Raw genomic sequence first — 16,504 nt, 5'->3', positions numbered from 1 at the left:
AATACACACTGCTGACGACCAAGTGGTATGTTTCTGCTTTGCTTTTTATTTCTTACACATTTACATGAGAAGATTTCACAATGCTACTAGGAAAAATATACACATTAACAAATTTACACTAATGCACATATTGCTGTATCAGCACTTGGCAGCATGCTTTGCAGCACAGAGGAGAATAAAAACTTCTACCATGCTAAGCAGGGCGGAATGACGTTATCTTCCTAGTTATGATATTTTCCATGGATCCCGTTCTATCCTTCAATTGTCTTTGATAAACATGCTTTTCTTTACAGAAGCGTCTTGACACTGGCAGCTTTCAGTGTGCCAGTTAATGAAAACACGTAGCTGAGTCTGTTCTATCACTGGTTTGCGATGTATTTTAAGAAAGCTCAGTTATCTTTGTAGTAGTTATTAAAGTTGATTCGCAACAGGAAATCTTCCAGGTGAGGCTGGTACCCCCTGTTTACAAGCTTAGTTACTACTGTAAGAAGAGAAAATAAGACAACACTTGTTTAATATGGCAAGAGATATACAGATTGGTCAGCCTCAAATCTCTGTCCCTCTAAACAGTGTGCACAAGCTCAATGAGGTAAGCAAGCTGCTGCCCTCTTATTTGTCCTAGCAGAGGTTTCATTTCAGTTGAGCCTATTTGTTTTTACAGGTTCCAACCAAGAACACTTTAGGCATCTGCACTCTCTTTTATCGTAAATATTATCTCACTTGCCCATGCTAACAAACTCTATTAAGCACAGTGCTTTACAGATTTCGCTTACAACTGCTGCAAGGTCTGTTGAGCACACCAGATTCCGAGCAAGCATACATAGGACTGAAAGCAGAACAAGTGGAAGGACTATAGCAGAGCACATTCTCTACATGCCAAGGTTCAATCTCTGGCATCCAGGAAGCTAGCAATGTTAAAGAGCTGTGTCTGCAATTCTTGAGAGTACTGCCAGCCAGAGGAGACAAATACTGGGCAAGACGGACAAGTAGCCTGACCCCAATGTAAGGTAACCTATGTTATCTTCTATAGGTGCACCTCTTCCTGTTAACACCACCCTCCCATTGGGTTGGGGAGGGCTGGTTTAAAATAGGAACACAGTCACGACTAGGACTGGGCGTGAAATATCACCAGTTAACCATCACAATATAGTTGGGGAAACTGTGCCCCTCCGCCAGAAGTTGCTAGACTACAACTTCCATCATCCCTTACCATTGGCCACGCTATCAGAGGCTGATGGGGAGTTTGGGGACAGCCCCCAGGTTCCCATCCTTGCAGCAACAGAAGTCTTACCATTGAATAAGAAATGGGAGTAGTACTTGAACGTGTTATAAGACTGCTGCATTAAGCCAAAGTTGGGATGCACAGCCATTTGTTTGCTGGTATCGAAACTCCACGACTGAGAGATTAACTGGCTACGGAACTTTAAAATGAGGCTGAAGATGCTGTGAATGATGTTCATTACAGGGGCTGCCTTTTCAGTCAGCAATCCTCTGTGAAAAGAAAAGAGATGGTTTTGATATTAAGTTAGCAAGCAGCAATACTTTTCATCTGCAGCAATGTTCAGGAGCATCTTAAAGAACATGTCTGCTGAGATTTGATTGCAGATGCAATTTTTGAATTGTTTCAGATAGGAAAGACAACATGCCAGTAATATAGTGAATTTGTGTCCTTTGTATCTTCTTACCTTTCAGTACTAGGATATAGTTATCCTAAATAACATTTTGATGGACTAGATGCAGCCAGGTACTATAGAGCATTTACTAAGGCTTAGCTTGTTTCAGATTGCTACTGTAAGTCAGAGATGCATTTGCCCAGGGGGTGGGCCTGGCCTATAGGGGTATTAGGGGCAGATCACGATGACAGCTTCACTCAGTAGTATATCGCTGGTGAAACTGCCGCCTCCTGAGTCCCTCTGCTACCAGCACCCAGTGCATTGAGGGAAAAACAAGCGACAGCTGGGTGCTGCGACTCATGAGTTTCCCCAGCGATATACTGTTGAGTGAAACCACAACCGCAATCTGCCCTGATACCGCAGCAGAGGGAGAAACAAGCTGCGATACAGCTTGTTCTTCCCTCTGCTTCAACAAGCCCCCTGTCACTCTGGCTCGCAGTTATTGCCCACCCCTGCTAGTGGGGGTGTGGCATTCTACCCACAGCAAATGCACAAAGACATACACATACACCCTCCATAAATAATCCATGCAGACTAGCTGGGGTGGAATCTTATCACCCTCTCCTCAAACGAGTAGTCGATAATTGGGGAGGGACAATATGCATCCACGCCAAGGAGCTGGGCTTAGAGGTTTAGACTTTTCTGCTCTCTTCTGTGCTATAATTTCCCTGCTTCGGTCCCCCCGAAGACAGGCACCGCTTCCGGAGACATTTCTGTCTCCATCTTCCTGCTCCTTCCCACTTCACTTTTCCCTTCCTCGGTCCATAAGCTGGGTGAGGGGAGAGGCATTGTGCAGTCTGCGAGAGAAATGGTCTGGTTCTCTTTCTCAGATTTTGCAAATATATTGAAAGCAAAGTGCAACTCTCCTTAGCCCTTCGCCCAAGTTCCCATATTTGCAATGCCTAAGTGGTGGGGCCTACTAGTTCCTCTCGCTGTCTACGTCACAATGGCAGCAGAACTGGTGGCAGAAGCCTACGTAAAGAAAAGACACGTCCACCCAACTTTCTAGTTACATGAGAATTGTCCATCTCTACATGCAGACAAGGGAAGGCAAATGTGCAACGCTTTGTTAAGAAATCGTCTTACCGGAAGATGGCTTTGTTGAGGTAGTCAGCATGCGTTCTGTAGATTTCCTCCAAGTTCCCTACAGAAGACAGTTTATTTCCAAATTCACACCACGTCACGTGCAGGATTTGGTTGGCAATGTAGCCTTGAATAACTTTCACAAAGTGCTGCATTTCGTGCTTATAAAGCTGGAGCTGTCGAAACTGAACTGAGTTGGATGCATGCTTCACCAGAGCTGAAAAACCAAAACAACAAGGATGGCTCGCAGCGCCTGAAAAGGGACCGCCGCTCTTTGCCCGCATGCCAAAGCAGAAGCAGCCAAGGTGCAAAGCGGGCACAGTCAGTTTTTATTAACAACTTGTGAAGAACCACAAAAATATGTTGGGATCACAGTAGCAGGTGGCCTATGGGGGCAGTCAGTAAAAAATGTTTTAAGTTACTTTTTTGGGAGGGAATCTAAACTCTTCTTAAAATAGAAAAATCTCTGAGGTGTCTTGCAAGGGCACAAAACACTTAGCATGGCATCACAGTAGGGGACCCACAGGAGCTGTCAGATTTTTTTAGCATGGGGGTCCTAGTATGTAGCCCACAGATTCACCATCCTGGTTTAATACGACTAGGACAGAGATTTTCAATCATTTCTGAGTCCACGGCTCCCTTGACCAACTACATTCTTTCTGTGGCAACCCTGTGGGGCTCAGGAGCCCAGTTACATCACCCCTTGCCTGCGGAGCCGGCTGCCTCTCACCCTTTTTCGAACACCCTCCCTTGTGGAGTGTTCCCTCTGTCTCCTCGCCCCTCGGGAGTCCTCTGGGCAGCTGCAGCCCCAGGTTTCTGAGTCTCTTCCCCCCCCCCGCCCCAAAGGACCCCCTGGCCAGCCCCAGAGGTAATATTTGCCTGGCGAGCTCGTAGCCAGGGCCACTGCAACAAACAGCTGTAGAAACCTTTGGGAGGCAGAGATGCGAGGAGGGACAGAAGCCAATGTTGCCCGCAGCACCCCTGACTATCATTCAAGGCACCCCAGGGTGCCACAGCACACTGGTTGAAAACCACTGTACTAGGAGACCAGATTAGAAATCAAATAGATCTTACTTGAAACAGGCTTTCATAAACTCACCCTCAATCAATATATCCATTGGTCTTTTTGTGCTTGGTTATGTTTTTCCTCTTTACTATTTCAAATATGGTATTGTGTAATACCTACAATGTACTAGGTGAAGCAGGAGTTATTTTTTCTTGCTGTTGCATTAATAGCTCACAGAGCAAACTGGAATACCACCCTTGGAAGACAATTGGCCTTTCTTTTATTCCATCTGGATGAGAATCCAAAACCTCTTCTGTTGTATCAGAGCAAACCACTTTCACCTTCAGTTATATGGGTTTGCGGTTGAATAATCAAACTCGCATGGAATATACTGTATTTACTCAAGTCTAAGGCACCATTGATTCTAATGCACACCTCATCAGAGTCTTGAAACTAAATAAAGTATTTGCTGGCGAATTTGAATGTGCCATCGAATCTAATGTGCACCTCAATTTTCACAACGTAATTGGGCCAAAAAAGGTGAGCATTAGATTCAAGTAAATACGGTAGAAATAGGAAACAGTGACTTTAGATTTAACTCACTTATCTGAATCTTCTGAACAGGTTAGCTTTCAGGCTAAATAAAAGTATTCAGATTTTATCTTACCAGTTCGCTTTAAGTGGAACCAAACATCCTTAAGAGTCCACACCATATGCTTCAATTGCAGCAGGAAAGAGAAAATCTTGTTATATTTATTCATGCAGTTCTCCGTAATGACAATGTTCATGGGCCAGTCAACCTATAAAAAAACAAAAAAACCTATTATGACTGCATGTCTCCCAAGGCATCAGAATATTCCGCTGCCTGTTTAAGATGAGGATTACGTCACAGTTAGCAGAACAGAATGCATTTCTAAGTAGCATCAGAGAACAAGCAGGATCGATTAACTGCAATGCATAAAGGGGAATCGTAAAATCTGGCTCACTTCTCAACTCTTGTGTGCCTTCTCACCTTATAGCGTAGTTCTAAGCAGTTTAGGGCATCGGGCGCATTGGGCTTGAACATCTCTGGAAGGTACTTCAGTGCAAATGAGAGATTGGAAGCCAAGTGAGTGTCCCCATGGAGACTATATTGCAGAGCCTTATTTAAAATGGAATTGAGGACCAGTGGGTTCAAAAGTTCGCCAGGTGTCTGTCCTGATCCAAGCTGAAATTAGAAAACACATTAGATATTGAGAATTTATTTGTCAGAATAACCTTTCCAAAGTAGATAATGGGATTTTTAAAAATGTTCCTACAAACACAGCTCAAGCCAGAAAGTCCCTTATATTTAAAACTTCCAAGAGAGGTTGTTCAGGTTGTGATCATTGAAACTACTGCCAAATGCTACCCAATCCCTATCTTTAGTAGGACATACACATGTAATATGATTTCCTCACATGCCAGCAACTAGATATATAGTCAAGAATCAGGCGTTTAAGGAAAAGCCTTTGCAAATACCTTTTCAAAAAGTAGATCACTGAGTGACTGAGCAAACTCTCCATCTTCCATCAACAAAAAATGCCTTAGTGCTCCAAAATGCTTCTCAATATTGAGTTCCACAAAATAGTAGTCAACAATGGCTTTGTTCACAAGTGAAACACTAGGAACAAATGAAAACAAACACCAGTTACTTTTTTAAAAAAAAATCCAATAAAAAGGTAAAACAGCATTTTAGCTTCATGGATAGGGTAAATTAAAAATGGCCAACTTTTTGATCCTCTACCCACGATCAAATTATAGGCTCCCTCCAAGTAATCTACTTCTATTGGGCTGGTACCTTTAGGCAGTCACTTGCAAAAAACAAAGGATGCAGCAAGGGTGTCAAGCCCGTTTGAAAGAAATCCCAGTTGCCCGTTCTCACTTCTGTTCATTATACTTGCAAGTAATTCTTCCTGCACTGTTCAAAATCTGCAACAGCTGCTATGTTCTAACTAGAAGCTTTACGGTTTCTCATTCTAGAGCAGAGCACCAAACCTTCACTACTAGGCCCCGTTCAATAGTTCACTGGTGGTAGGTAGTGTTTGCACTGTACAGGGAGAAGAAGTGTGCACAACCAAGCAGAGGCAACGCAACCTGCGTTGCTGTCAAGGCTCTGGAATGGACAAGAGAAGTTTAAACCTCTACCACCTAGCGCTTTGACGCAGATGGAAACTGCTCCCTTCCCTGCTCCATCAAGTGAATGATCTGCATCCCCATTAAGGCTCAAGGCTCGGCTAGGCAGAGAAGTTCAGACCTTTTTGCCTGGTGTCCTGAAGGGCATGGAAATTCCGATGAGGAAGAAATGGAGCACAAGACTTCCTATCCAGTCCAGCACCTTATATTCAGACTGCTCTGTCCCTTCTTGGCTCTGCATGCTTTTCACCACACTCTCTGAAATCTGACTTTAATTTCCACTTTTTTTTTTAATGGGACTAATCCATACTGAGCTCTCCCACTTGAAAAGCCATCAGTTTCAATGAAGGAAGCAAATCTCTATTCAGGTTCTTTGTGTGTATGACCCTGATTCTACACTGAAAGAAAAAGGATTATACATGGGGATCTTCATAATGGGTGAATGGCAGCAATGGGTTTGTAGTTTTTACTGTGTCTGTGTGTGTATGTGGAGTTTTGGCTGGCCCTAGAGGGTTGGTGAAGGGTCCATGAAGACCTCAGGTTGAAAAACATTCCCCTCCCCCCTCACCCACGTTCTGAGGTGAATGGACAGTGGATAAGAACTCTGAGGCACATCCAGCCTGAAAAAGAGAAGACTGCGGAAGAAATATGATTTGCAGTTTAAAGATCTGCTAAAGAATGCCATCCAATAATAGATATCTGAACTATATACTGCTGAATCAGTTCACATTTCTTGTTACAACAGTCACTGAATTGCTTACCTTACTAACCAAATAAAAGGAAAGAAGGTCAATGTATGTATCGATGTGTTTCCCCATTAAGGAAAGAATATGACCAGCAATGCAAGCTATATTATTACTACAATGTTAACTGATCACTTCTACATTTTACTTACTGAGAAACCAAAGGGGCAGTGATTGACCGTTTCATCAGTACTGGGAGTGATAAGAGCTCGCTCAGTTGTACAGCTGTTTCATCTGTTGCTGACTGTGCTGATGGGTCCACAGGGAAGGTGTAGGATCTTGGTATCACATGATGCAGAAGATGGGAAACTGGAAGTTCTGCTGTGTTAGAGCATAGGTAAAAACAATGATTACTGTTTCTAAAGCACTTTCAAAACAAAATGCTATACAGCAAATAAAAATGAGAAGCAACCATTACGGCCAATGAGCCCATTTTAAATTTCAAGGAAGTGTGGTGGGTGACAGTCACGGAGCATGGGGGGGGGGGGAACATGGCAAAACACAAAAATAGAGAGTGTGTGGTCAGGGCTGCTCCACGTTTCCCAAGATAACCTCATGATTGGAAGTCACCCATGTCCTGCTGGTCCTGATTGTGGAGATCGAACAATACTGATCTCCCTGACACACAATGCTGTTGCTGTTTAATAACAGGGAGCATTCCTTCCTCCAGTGCAATATGTGGTGTCCACACTTTCTCTTGTACACAGCACACACTTCACATATGCCCAGCGACATATACATGCCTTCCTCTCTCATCACACAGGATCACACGTACATCTTCCCTCCCCCCCACTCTGCCCAAATATATCCGTCTCAATCACACACACCATACACATTCAGAAAAGCCTCTCAATTGGTGAAGGAAGTGCCTGCCATTAAAAATAATAATCCAAAACAGGGTGAACAAAAATATATTTAAATGATGTTCCAAAAGAAAAATGAGAGGGGCGTTCTAATATCCGGAGGCACGGCATTTCAGAGGTAATTAGTAATGAGGAAAGGGTACAAGTGAATGCAATTTAGAGTTTAACCAAATGAGGTCTACAGAATCCTGCACAAACTTGTGCTGCAACACTGCTGCAGTCTGGGGCTACTTATTTGGACTTGTGAGAATCCGCGAAGGACTGACACAATCTCTATGTGCCTTAATGATACCAAGTGTGCAACGTCAGCATGATGGCACAATAAAAAACCTTTCTGTCTAGAAGAACAGGTATAGGGCAGTATATAAACTCAATAAATAAATAATAATAATGATTAGGTGGTGGCCTGCTGTGTGGATCCGCAACATGGAATTGACATCCTCAAGAGACCCCAACCTACGTGGCTGGATCATTTAAATGTGACCCAAGTTGACTGCGGGAAAGAGACTCCCCAGAAATGTTTTTAGTGAATGACGCTCTAGACTACAAAATTCTACAAGCACTACTCTCCTTGAGTGATAATGGCATATCAAGTGATTCCATTCTCTTAATGCACCTCATGTTAGGAGTACTCACACATCAAATCGTAGCTGTCCTGGTATTTTTCAAGGCAATACTGATCAGATAAGGCTTTCACATAATCTTCCTCTTTCTTCCACTTGGCAATAGCGGTGCTTAAGCCTTCTGAACTTTCAGATGTGCTGACTTCAGAGAGAGAAATCTGCTGAGTCATAAGAACCAATTCGGTCGATTTTTCAGGATCCTCTACCTGATGAAAAAAATTGGAATGGACACTGGAGAAAAGGAGGCTCATTTTTGATCCAGAAGGCATTGCAGTCTTGCTTAAGCACACTTATCATTACATCCTGGGTTTTACTGAACCTTCAAGATTCTTGTCATTTAAGCAGCCCTCCTTAGCGTTGTCGCTAGTAATAGCGTTGCTTGTAATCATGTATGTTAAAGGATATATATGGGCTAGAGTTATCCTCATCTTAAGCTTAATTTTCTCTCTCTGCCCTTTTCACTTTGATTTTAGCTAAGCGATCTGTAAAGTTGGTATCAGAATTTTGGCAAATTCCTAAAGTCAGAGGGCCCTGGGAGAATAAAACAGGGTTCAGATAAGGAATTCAGAGGGCACTTAGCTAATCAGCAAGTAAAGGCAGTAATACTTGCTGGTAGTATTTTCTGTTTAAGATTTAAATGAGTGAAGATAGGGAATAACATTGGGGAGAATTAAAATAATTCAAAGGAACATAGTACCCATTATTTCCGTAATTTTACTTGAGTATCACAATGAGATTCATCTACTTAAGATTAGGGGGCTAGTAATTTGAAACTGAAGTTGCTGTTTCCTCACCTGTACATCCTGAGAAGGCGCTGTGGAGAGATCTTTGGCATCATCCATTATGATTGCTATATTAACCAAAAAAAGAGGGGACTTGTTACTGGAGGGAACTGAGAAACATGACAAATATTGTCTAGCCTTAAGGAATATAAAAGCAGTGTGAAATGTACAGAGCCTCACAAGAAACACAAGCATTTCAAATACATGATTTAGTCTCCCACTCAAGTTACCCAGGACCTACATAGTAATAATAAAAAACTATCAGGCTTTTCTTCTGTTTCATAATAGAATTTTGTCTGTTAATGGCGATGGTCTCTTGCATTTATGTGGATCTAGATTTCCTTTGTAGAGAAAGCAGTATTTAGGAAACATGCACAGTTAATTCATTTCTGTTTTAAGTGCCCATTAAAATATAGTTAAAATAAAGTTTTTATTCAGTACAGTTGTACCTTGGTTGTCGAACGCCTTGCAACTCAAACATTTTGGCGCCCAAACGCCATAATCCCGGAAGTGAGTGTTCTGGTTTGCAAACATTCTTTGGAACACAACCGTCCGACACAGCTTCTGATCGAATACAGGAAGCTCCTGCAGCCAATCGGAAGCTGCGCCTTGGTTTTCAAACAGTTTCGGATATCAAACAAACTTCAGGAACGGATTCCGTTTGAAAACCAAGGTACGACTGTATAACCTAAGCACAAACCCACTAAGGCCCAGATGTAAGTCCACTGACTTCCACTGAAGACAAAGGATCCTAACTGGTTTGTCTCGGCCTGAATAGACTTCTATTTTAGGGCTCTTAATAATGGAGGGGGAGGGAGGAAGTCTACAAAGTAATTTGTTCACTGATTGCCACTCACCCCCCTGTTCGCCTAGGCTTCTTTGTGGCTTTTCATCCAGGTTATCGCTCAGCACACAACCAGAAGGCATCGATTCTTGGCCTGTATCATGCTCTTTGATTGTAGGGAATTGTCCGTTATACAGGAATGTCTGAACTGTAGAGTCAGATGCAGGGCCAGAGATGGCTTTAAGATGAGGTATCGGATCGCTGAAAGTTGAAGGGGTCCACTCTCCTATTTGAATACTCGACTGCGAGGCATGGCCAAAGGTGCTCCATCGAGGCACGGAAACCTCCAAATCAGAAACCATGTCTCCAATTTTAATGTGCGACTGAGAGGCGTGCCCATGAATATTCCAGCGAGGTCGCGAGGACACAACATCAGACGTATTTTCCCCAACTCTGATATTAGCATCCGACGAGTGGCCATGGATGTTCCAGCGAGGTCTAGCCGGCTCTATATTTGACACATACTCGCCAATCTTAATATTGGCATCTGAAGCATGGCCGTGGATATTCCACCTTGGCCTTGATGGCTCGAACTCCGAGGCATATTCTCCAACCTGAATATGAGCGCCAGAGACATGCCCGTGGATATTCCAGCGTGGGCGGCTAGGTTCGACCTCAGAAGCATACTGTCCAATTTTGATGTGTGCATCTGAGGAGTGGCCATGAGGGTTTGAATGCGGGTGGGAGAGTTCAGCGTCAGGTACGTATTCCCCAATTTTAATATTTGCATCAGACGCATGGCCGTGAATGTTCCAGCGAGGGACCCTGTCCTCAACATCAAAGACGTTTTCTCCAGCTGCAACATGGCTGTGCGAGACTGAAGGCCTGAGAACAGTATTAAAGTCATACCCGTCGTATTCGGAGACTTGGGTACCGGTTTCCCCTTCTGCCGCACCTTTCAGTGCAGAACTGTTTTCATCTGTCTGACCGTGCAAGGAAAGATCTGAACTGATATTCTGCAGGGCTTCATCCAACAAGTTGGTCTCTTGGGCACTGGGGACAACAAATGTTTCTTCCCGAGGCTTTGGTAAAAAATCTTCAAAATCCAGACCAAGTTCAGATACACTCTTTGGCAGAGTAGCTGCTTGCTCTGTATGGAGTACCTGAGATGCAGTTTCTGTTTCTTCAGACTCTGAATAATCATTAGACTGTATATTTGTTGCCTGCAGTAAGCCTGGGGATATCACTAGTTGAGATTCTGGGTCTCTGCCGATGTCCACACCATCAGGACACTTGGGCTCTGCAGAAGTTAACTGAAATGGAAAAAAGAAAGAAAATTAATTACTAGAACAGATATGCAACTCACTTATACAGCTGGGATATCTTCACCTTCATTATTTCATCCATAGTTTCTGAAACTACCTTTTAATAGTTTTATATCACTGTTTATTTTTTAAGCAGTTTAGGGTTATTATCATCTTCACCGAGCTTTTCAAATGCTCCAGTAGCTACTTCAATCACTATGGAAACAGCTGATATTTGCTTGCATAACCAGCTGTATTGTTCGGATATCGGGTGAAAACAAAGACCTCTGTCTGAAACACTGGTTTCTACATTTTTTTTAAATTGCACAATCCATAACCCAACAATGTAACACTTGCTCAAGAAAAAGAAGATAGGCATAGAGAACAAATGGCAGGCTATTCTGTACCTACTATTCACACTAACATGCAATATGGTCCTCAAAGCTCCCAATTTAAAACCAGAATAACAGGCCACTTTATAAACTCCCCTCCTTACAGGTATGATGACAGTTCTACTGGGCTATAAAACAGGCACCCCCAAACTCAGCCCTCCAGATGTTTTGGGACTACAATTCCCATCATCCCTTACCACTGGCCCTGTTAGCTAGGGATGATGGGAGTTGTAGTCCCAAAACATCTGGAGGGCCGAGTTTGGCGATGCCTGCTCTAAAATGTGGGTCTTACTGTGCACACTGTGACATGCAGACAATCTTACAAAGAACAGATCATAAAAAATGAGGAAAGCAAAAAGAAAGGGAAGTTCTAGGAGTGCCCAGAAATGACTAAATGGTGATCTAAACATCAATAAATCTGACACATATAGTACAAAATGCCAGAAGAACAGGGGGTGGTGAACCAGCAGTTCGAGGTGTTGCTGGACTACAACTCCCATCATCCCTCACCACTGGCTATGCAGGATGTTGCTGATGAGAATTGGAGTCCAACAACATCTGGAGGGCCACGTTACCCACTTTTACTATAAAATACAATGTTTTACTCAGCCAAATCTTAAAGGAACAACTCTACCTTTTACTCTAACCCAAAAGATTTATACCCTTGAATGGATCTACAAAGGATATATGCAGACAATAGTCCCATATAGCTGGAGTTGAAAGGAAATAGGATTAAAGCTTGAGGAATAAACCTCAAAGAGTACGAGAGATAAAATAACTCTTTACCGAAAGACCCAAAAATAGTGCAAAAAAAAGTTACAGACTTAAAAAACTGTTTTTGAGATAAATAATACAGCAGATGTCTCAAAAACGTTAATAATGGAATACAAGTAAAACCATTTTATGGGAGCAATTTATATCAGCCTGTCTGAACAAAGAAAGAATTAAGAAAAGCATATATGAAAGAAATAGAGGAGTTAGAAAAGAAACATTAAAAAAGAAAACAAGATTAAAAGATGACTTTTAATTTTTTTTTTTAAAAAATGGTAACAAATACAGAGAAGATAGCTGAAGAGTTTATTACATAATATATTACTTTATTTAAATAATAAAACCTGAAAAAATGGGATACTTATGAATGAATCAAGAAGATGATGGTGTTTATGGAACAGGAGTTTTCTTAAAGGAACACCAACCTGAATGCTGGAATCACTGACTGGCACAACTGCGGCGGAGGTCTGCTGACACCACCCTTCCCCAATGTCTGCTTTCCTCCTATACTTTCCACCTGGAAGTTTCTCAAGCATGTCCTACACATCAAATGGAAAAGAGCAAAGATTTATACATACCAATGCATACATAAATAACCACTGTCAATGTGCTTTCTTAAAAAGAAGCAACAGCAGCATTTAAGCTACCTCGGTACGCTTTTGATCTTCCATCAAAAATTTGAGACGGGCCGTTTCCAATTTGTGCCTCTGAATTTTCCATAGGGCTTTTCTCTCTCTACGGGCTGCCTCTTCGGAGAGTTTGCTATAGTGGTCAATCAGCTCTTGCCTAAGTGAAAAGAAAGGTAGAATAACTTCACCATGTAGTTTTACAGGATATATACCATGATAGAGCAGAGTACAACAGGAAGGCATTTAGATTACTTAGGCTACCATCCAGAGTAAAAATGTAGCTCACAAGCTCAAAATTTAGTGAGCTAGCAAGTAGGATAATTTATCAATGCATCATATGACATGTTGAAGTTCCTAAGCAACCAATGCTCACTGAAAAATAAATAATTTTAAACCTAATTATAAATTTTGGGGACGCAGGTGGCGCTGTGGGTTAAACCACAGAGCCTAGGTCTTGCCGATCAGAAGGTCGGTGGTTCGAATCCCCACAACGGGGTGAGCTCCCATTGCTCGGTCCCTGCTCCTGCCAACCTAGCAGTTCAAAAGCACGTCAAAGTGCAAGTAGATAAATAGGTACCGCTCCAGCGGGAAGGTAAACAGCGTTTCCGTGTGCTGCTCTGGTTTGCCAGAAGTGGCTTAGTCATGCTGGCCACATGAGCCAGAAGCTGTACGCCGGCTCCCTCGGCCAATAAAGCGAGATGAGCGCCACAACCCCAGAGTCGGTCACGACTGGACCTAATGGTCAGGGGTCCCTTTACCTTTACCTTTAATTATAAATTAAACAGGTGAAAATTTGGGAGCTTTGTGTCTGTTGTGTTTTCAAATGATACATACACTGTGCTGTGCAGTCAGATATTTGTGCAAGCTTAATGCTGTTCTGTAACAGATCAAACACAAGAAAAGCACCTTAAAGCTGTATAGTTTTGGCTGTTCACTAAATACTAATGGCTATAACATACTCAAAGTTATACCATTTTTCATTCAGAACTAGCAGCACACAGTTGAGTCAATAACAGGGCTGAGTTTAGACTAGCAGGGTGGCAGCTCTCAGCTGACTTCCACATTGCTGCTGCATATTGGGGTGAGGTTGGCATGGTGCAGGCACATCAGCAGAGCCGATAAAAGTGTATCTACACTTGCAACCATCATATTGTTCCAACTCTGATATGCAGCAGCTGGGCTGCCAAGACTAAACAATGTAAAGACTCCTGGTACGACATACACAGCAGCTAGGCTGGCAGGGCATAAGGGGAAGTTTGTAGCTTATTAGCAAAACCTTCCATTCTGAAAGATGAGAAACTGGACTATCCATTTTCCAGCTTGGGAGCTATTTTTGTAAACATACAACTGCTTGGTACCAAATTTTGAACTTGCAATTTTAACAGCCTTCCTTCCTTCCACACTTTTACCTTGCCCTTTTCTCCAATTCCTCTTCCAAAGCCTTCAGTCTTCTTTCCCTCTCTCTCAGTTCCCGAGCATAACTGAAATCATCATCAGTCTCCTCCTGTTTCAGAGCACGTCGGCGCTACATAAACATTTAAGAAAGCTTTAGAAACCACATTCCAAAAGCACACATTGTGCTGTGCATATTTTTATCCAAGCAAGTTCTATATAAAGATTCTCTGTCTCTTAACGTTGCTAGCAGAAAACAAACGTTGCAAATACCTCTTTATCTTTTTCAAATTGTTCTTTCAATTTCTGAAACTGCTCACGCTTCTTTGCATCCAGCACCATTTTCTCTGATATTTGTTGATCTGAAACAAAAATTTAAGATGCAGCAATGTTAAAAAGAAATAAAGAAAACAGTCGCTGTGAAAAACCAACTGGACTGCAAAGACACCTGTAACTTACCAGTAAAGGCTTTTAGAGCTTTGGTAGCTGTTTCTCGAGCGTGGAAAATTAGCTCCTGTTTTTCAATTTCCATGCGCAAGTCCTAGGAAGCAATTTCACAGGATTTAATGTGGTTTTCAAGCATAACTCGGGTCAGTTCAACTTTATTAATAATCCACTAACCCTCAAACATTTGGATTTCATACAGTGGGGGGAAATAAACACAAAAATACGGAAAGGTCAATTTTCAGTACTATACACACACACACACACACACACACACACACACCAGCACAAGATTAAAAAAAAAAACCCTAGCATCCATTATGTCAAAATTGCTTAGAAACCTTTATAGCTAGAACATAAATTACAACCAATTCATTTATCTGATGGTTCAGGACCCACTAAAGGCTCACAACCCAATCAATAGTGGAATGCAAAAGTATCATTTCTGCTATACAAACATATGATTAAAAATTGAGAAGCAGGTCCTCAAATCCATGTTTTGTTAACTGAAGGTTCTGGCTCATAAAAGATTGAAGACTACAGGTGTAAAAAGGCTGTATGCCATTCTGAGAAGGGTGTGATCAAAGAACAAACAAGTCTGGTTCTGTCACCTTTATTAAAAAATACACAACTCTTTACTGACACACAGAGACATACAAGAATTGCATATGGAGTGCCATTAAGTCTTCATCCAAAACAGCTGATGGGAGAACATTGAAGTGAATGAATATAAAGGCTTTCCTGTATTTGGGGACAAAACAAAAACCCTAAGCATGTATTCAGGTGTGCAATTTCATGAAAGAAGAAGTTATCAGGCAAGCAAAGAAACTATCTTACCTATAAATGGGGGGGTCTTAACTGAAACAATTACAGTATTGTAATTTGATGGGTAAAATAAAGTTTGGCTTTTCATTTGTCTGGGCCTAAGATCTGCTGCACCAGTAGCGCCCTAATGCCTATGCCAAGGCAGCATGCTTTCTCACTTGTCCCAGTGAAATTAATGATTTATTTTCGAACACACATGCGCAAGGACACACTGTTGTTTTCGATGCACCATACAAAGGCAGAGTCCACGTTCTGGGCAATGGCACTATCCTGATACCCAAAAATTTTTTTTTGGGTTGAGTCAGTTTACCTTTTCCTCCTTGCTGATGGTACTATAGCGTGCGATTCTTTCCATTCGGCCCACGTACACTGCACAATCTCTCTCAATCTCTCTCAATTCGTCGAGGGAGAAGATGACAGAAATCCGAGGAACGGGGATGTCGGACCAGCAGATGTAGTGCTGCAAAATGTTTTAATGTTGTATTTTCATTTTGTTTTTAAGTTGTATTTCAATCAATGTGTTTTTATACTGGCTGTTGGCCGCCCTGAGCCCAGTCTTGGCTGGGTAGGGCGGGGTATAAATAAAATTAATTATTATTATCATTATTATTATTATTAAAGAGCAGCAGTAAACATCTGAAGAATGCAATCCAAACTTTCATGCACTTTAGAACTGGAAACCTATTGGTAGGATCTCGTTCAGTCTTAAGTCTGTTGTGGACTGTGGGTGGGAATCCTCATGACCTGGGCCTGGAACAAATGTGGCCCCCAGGCCTCCCTAAATGGCCCTCAGGGATCTCCCCAGGCCACACCCCTCCCTGTCTAGGCTACACTCTCTCCTCTAGTTCTGCTGCCTGACCATAGAGATGTACTGTATGTGTAGAAATGCATGTGCGGCTGGCCCTAGTCAAATATAAGAGTAACATCTCTTGTTCCATGTGCCACTGACATGGGTTCCCTGGAAGGGATTGTGGCCTTTGGGTTTAAAAGAGTTATCCGCTCTTGTGACAGCATTTATTATATTATTCCATTAAAT

The 16,504-nt window shown here is 42.2% G+C and overlaps 1 protein-coding gene across 2 annotated transcripts in view; it reads right to left on the bottom strand.

The window, feature by feature from the left end:
* Nucleotides 1-26: 26 nt before the first annotated feature.
* TUBGCP6 (tubulin gamma complex component 6) overlaps nucleotides 27-16,504 on the bottom strand; it is a 33,113-nt gene continuing 16,635 nt past the window's right edge. For both annotated transcript variants that reach the window (XM_083698904.1, XM_083698903.1), the window contains exons 11-26: nucleotides 15,779-15,928; nucleotides 14,659-14,740; nucleotides 14,473-14,561; nucleotides 14,217-14,332; nucleotides 12,826-12,964; nucleotides 12,604-12,717; nucleotides 9,785-11,024; nucleotides 8,940-8,995; nucleotides 8,159-8,351; nucleotides 6,812-6,980; nucleotides 5,263-5,404; nucleotides 4,775-4,969; nucleotides 4,430-4,562; nucleotides 2,760-2,973; nucleotides 1,292-1,491; nucleotides 27-481 (exon numbers count right to left, since the gene is read on the bottom strand). In XM_083698904.1, coding sequence (XP_083555030.1) covers nucleotides 390-481; nucleotides 1,292-1,491; nucleotides 2,760-2,973; nucleotides 4,430-4,562; nucleotides 4,775-4,969; nucleotides 5,263-5,404; nucleotides 6,812-6,980; nucleotides 8,159-8,351; nucleotides 8,940-8,995; nucleotides 9,785-11,024; nucleotides 12,604-12,717; nucleotides 12,826-12,964; nucleotides 14,217-14,332; nucleotides 14,473-14,561; nucleotides 14,659-14,740; nucleotides 15,779-15,928 — 3,324 coding nt within the window. In that variant the 3' untranslated portion in view covers nucleotides 27-389. The remainder of the gene's footprint in view (nucleotides 482-1,291; nucleotides 1,492-2,759; nucleotides 2,974-4,429; nucleotides 4,563-4,774; nucleotides 4,970-5,262; nucleotides 5,405-6,811; nucleotides 6,981-8,158; nucleotides 8,352-8,939; nucleotides 8,996-9,784; nucleotides 11,025-12,603; nucleotides 12,718-12,825; nucleotides 12,965-14,216; nucleotides 14,333-14,472; nucleotides 14,562-14,658; nucleotides 14,741-15,778; nucleotides 15,929-16,504) is intronic.

This window comes from Podarcis gaigeae, assembly GCF_964106915.1.
Source record: "Podarcis gaigeae genome assembly, chromosome: 10".
Lineage (NCBI taxonomy): Eukaryota > Metazoa > Chordata > Lepidosauria > Squamata > Lacertidae > Podarcis > Podarcis gaigeae.
The sequence above is the reverse complement of the archived record's forward strand: the minus strand, read 5'-3'. Positions and strand labels throughout refer to the sequence as shown.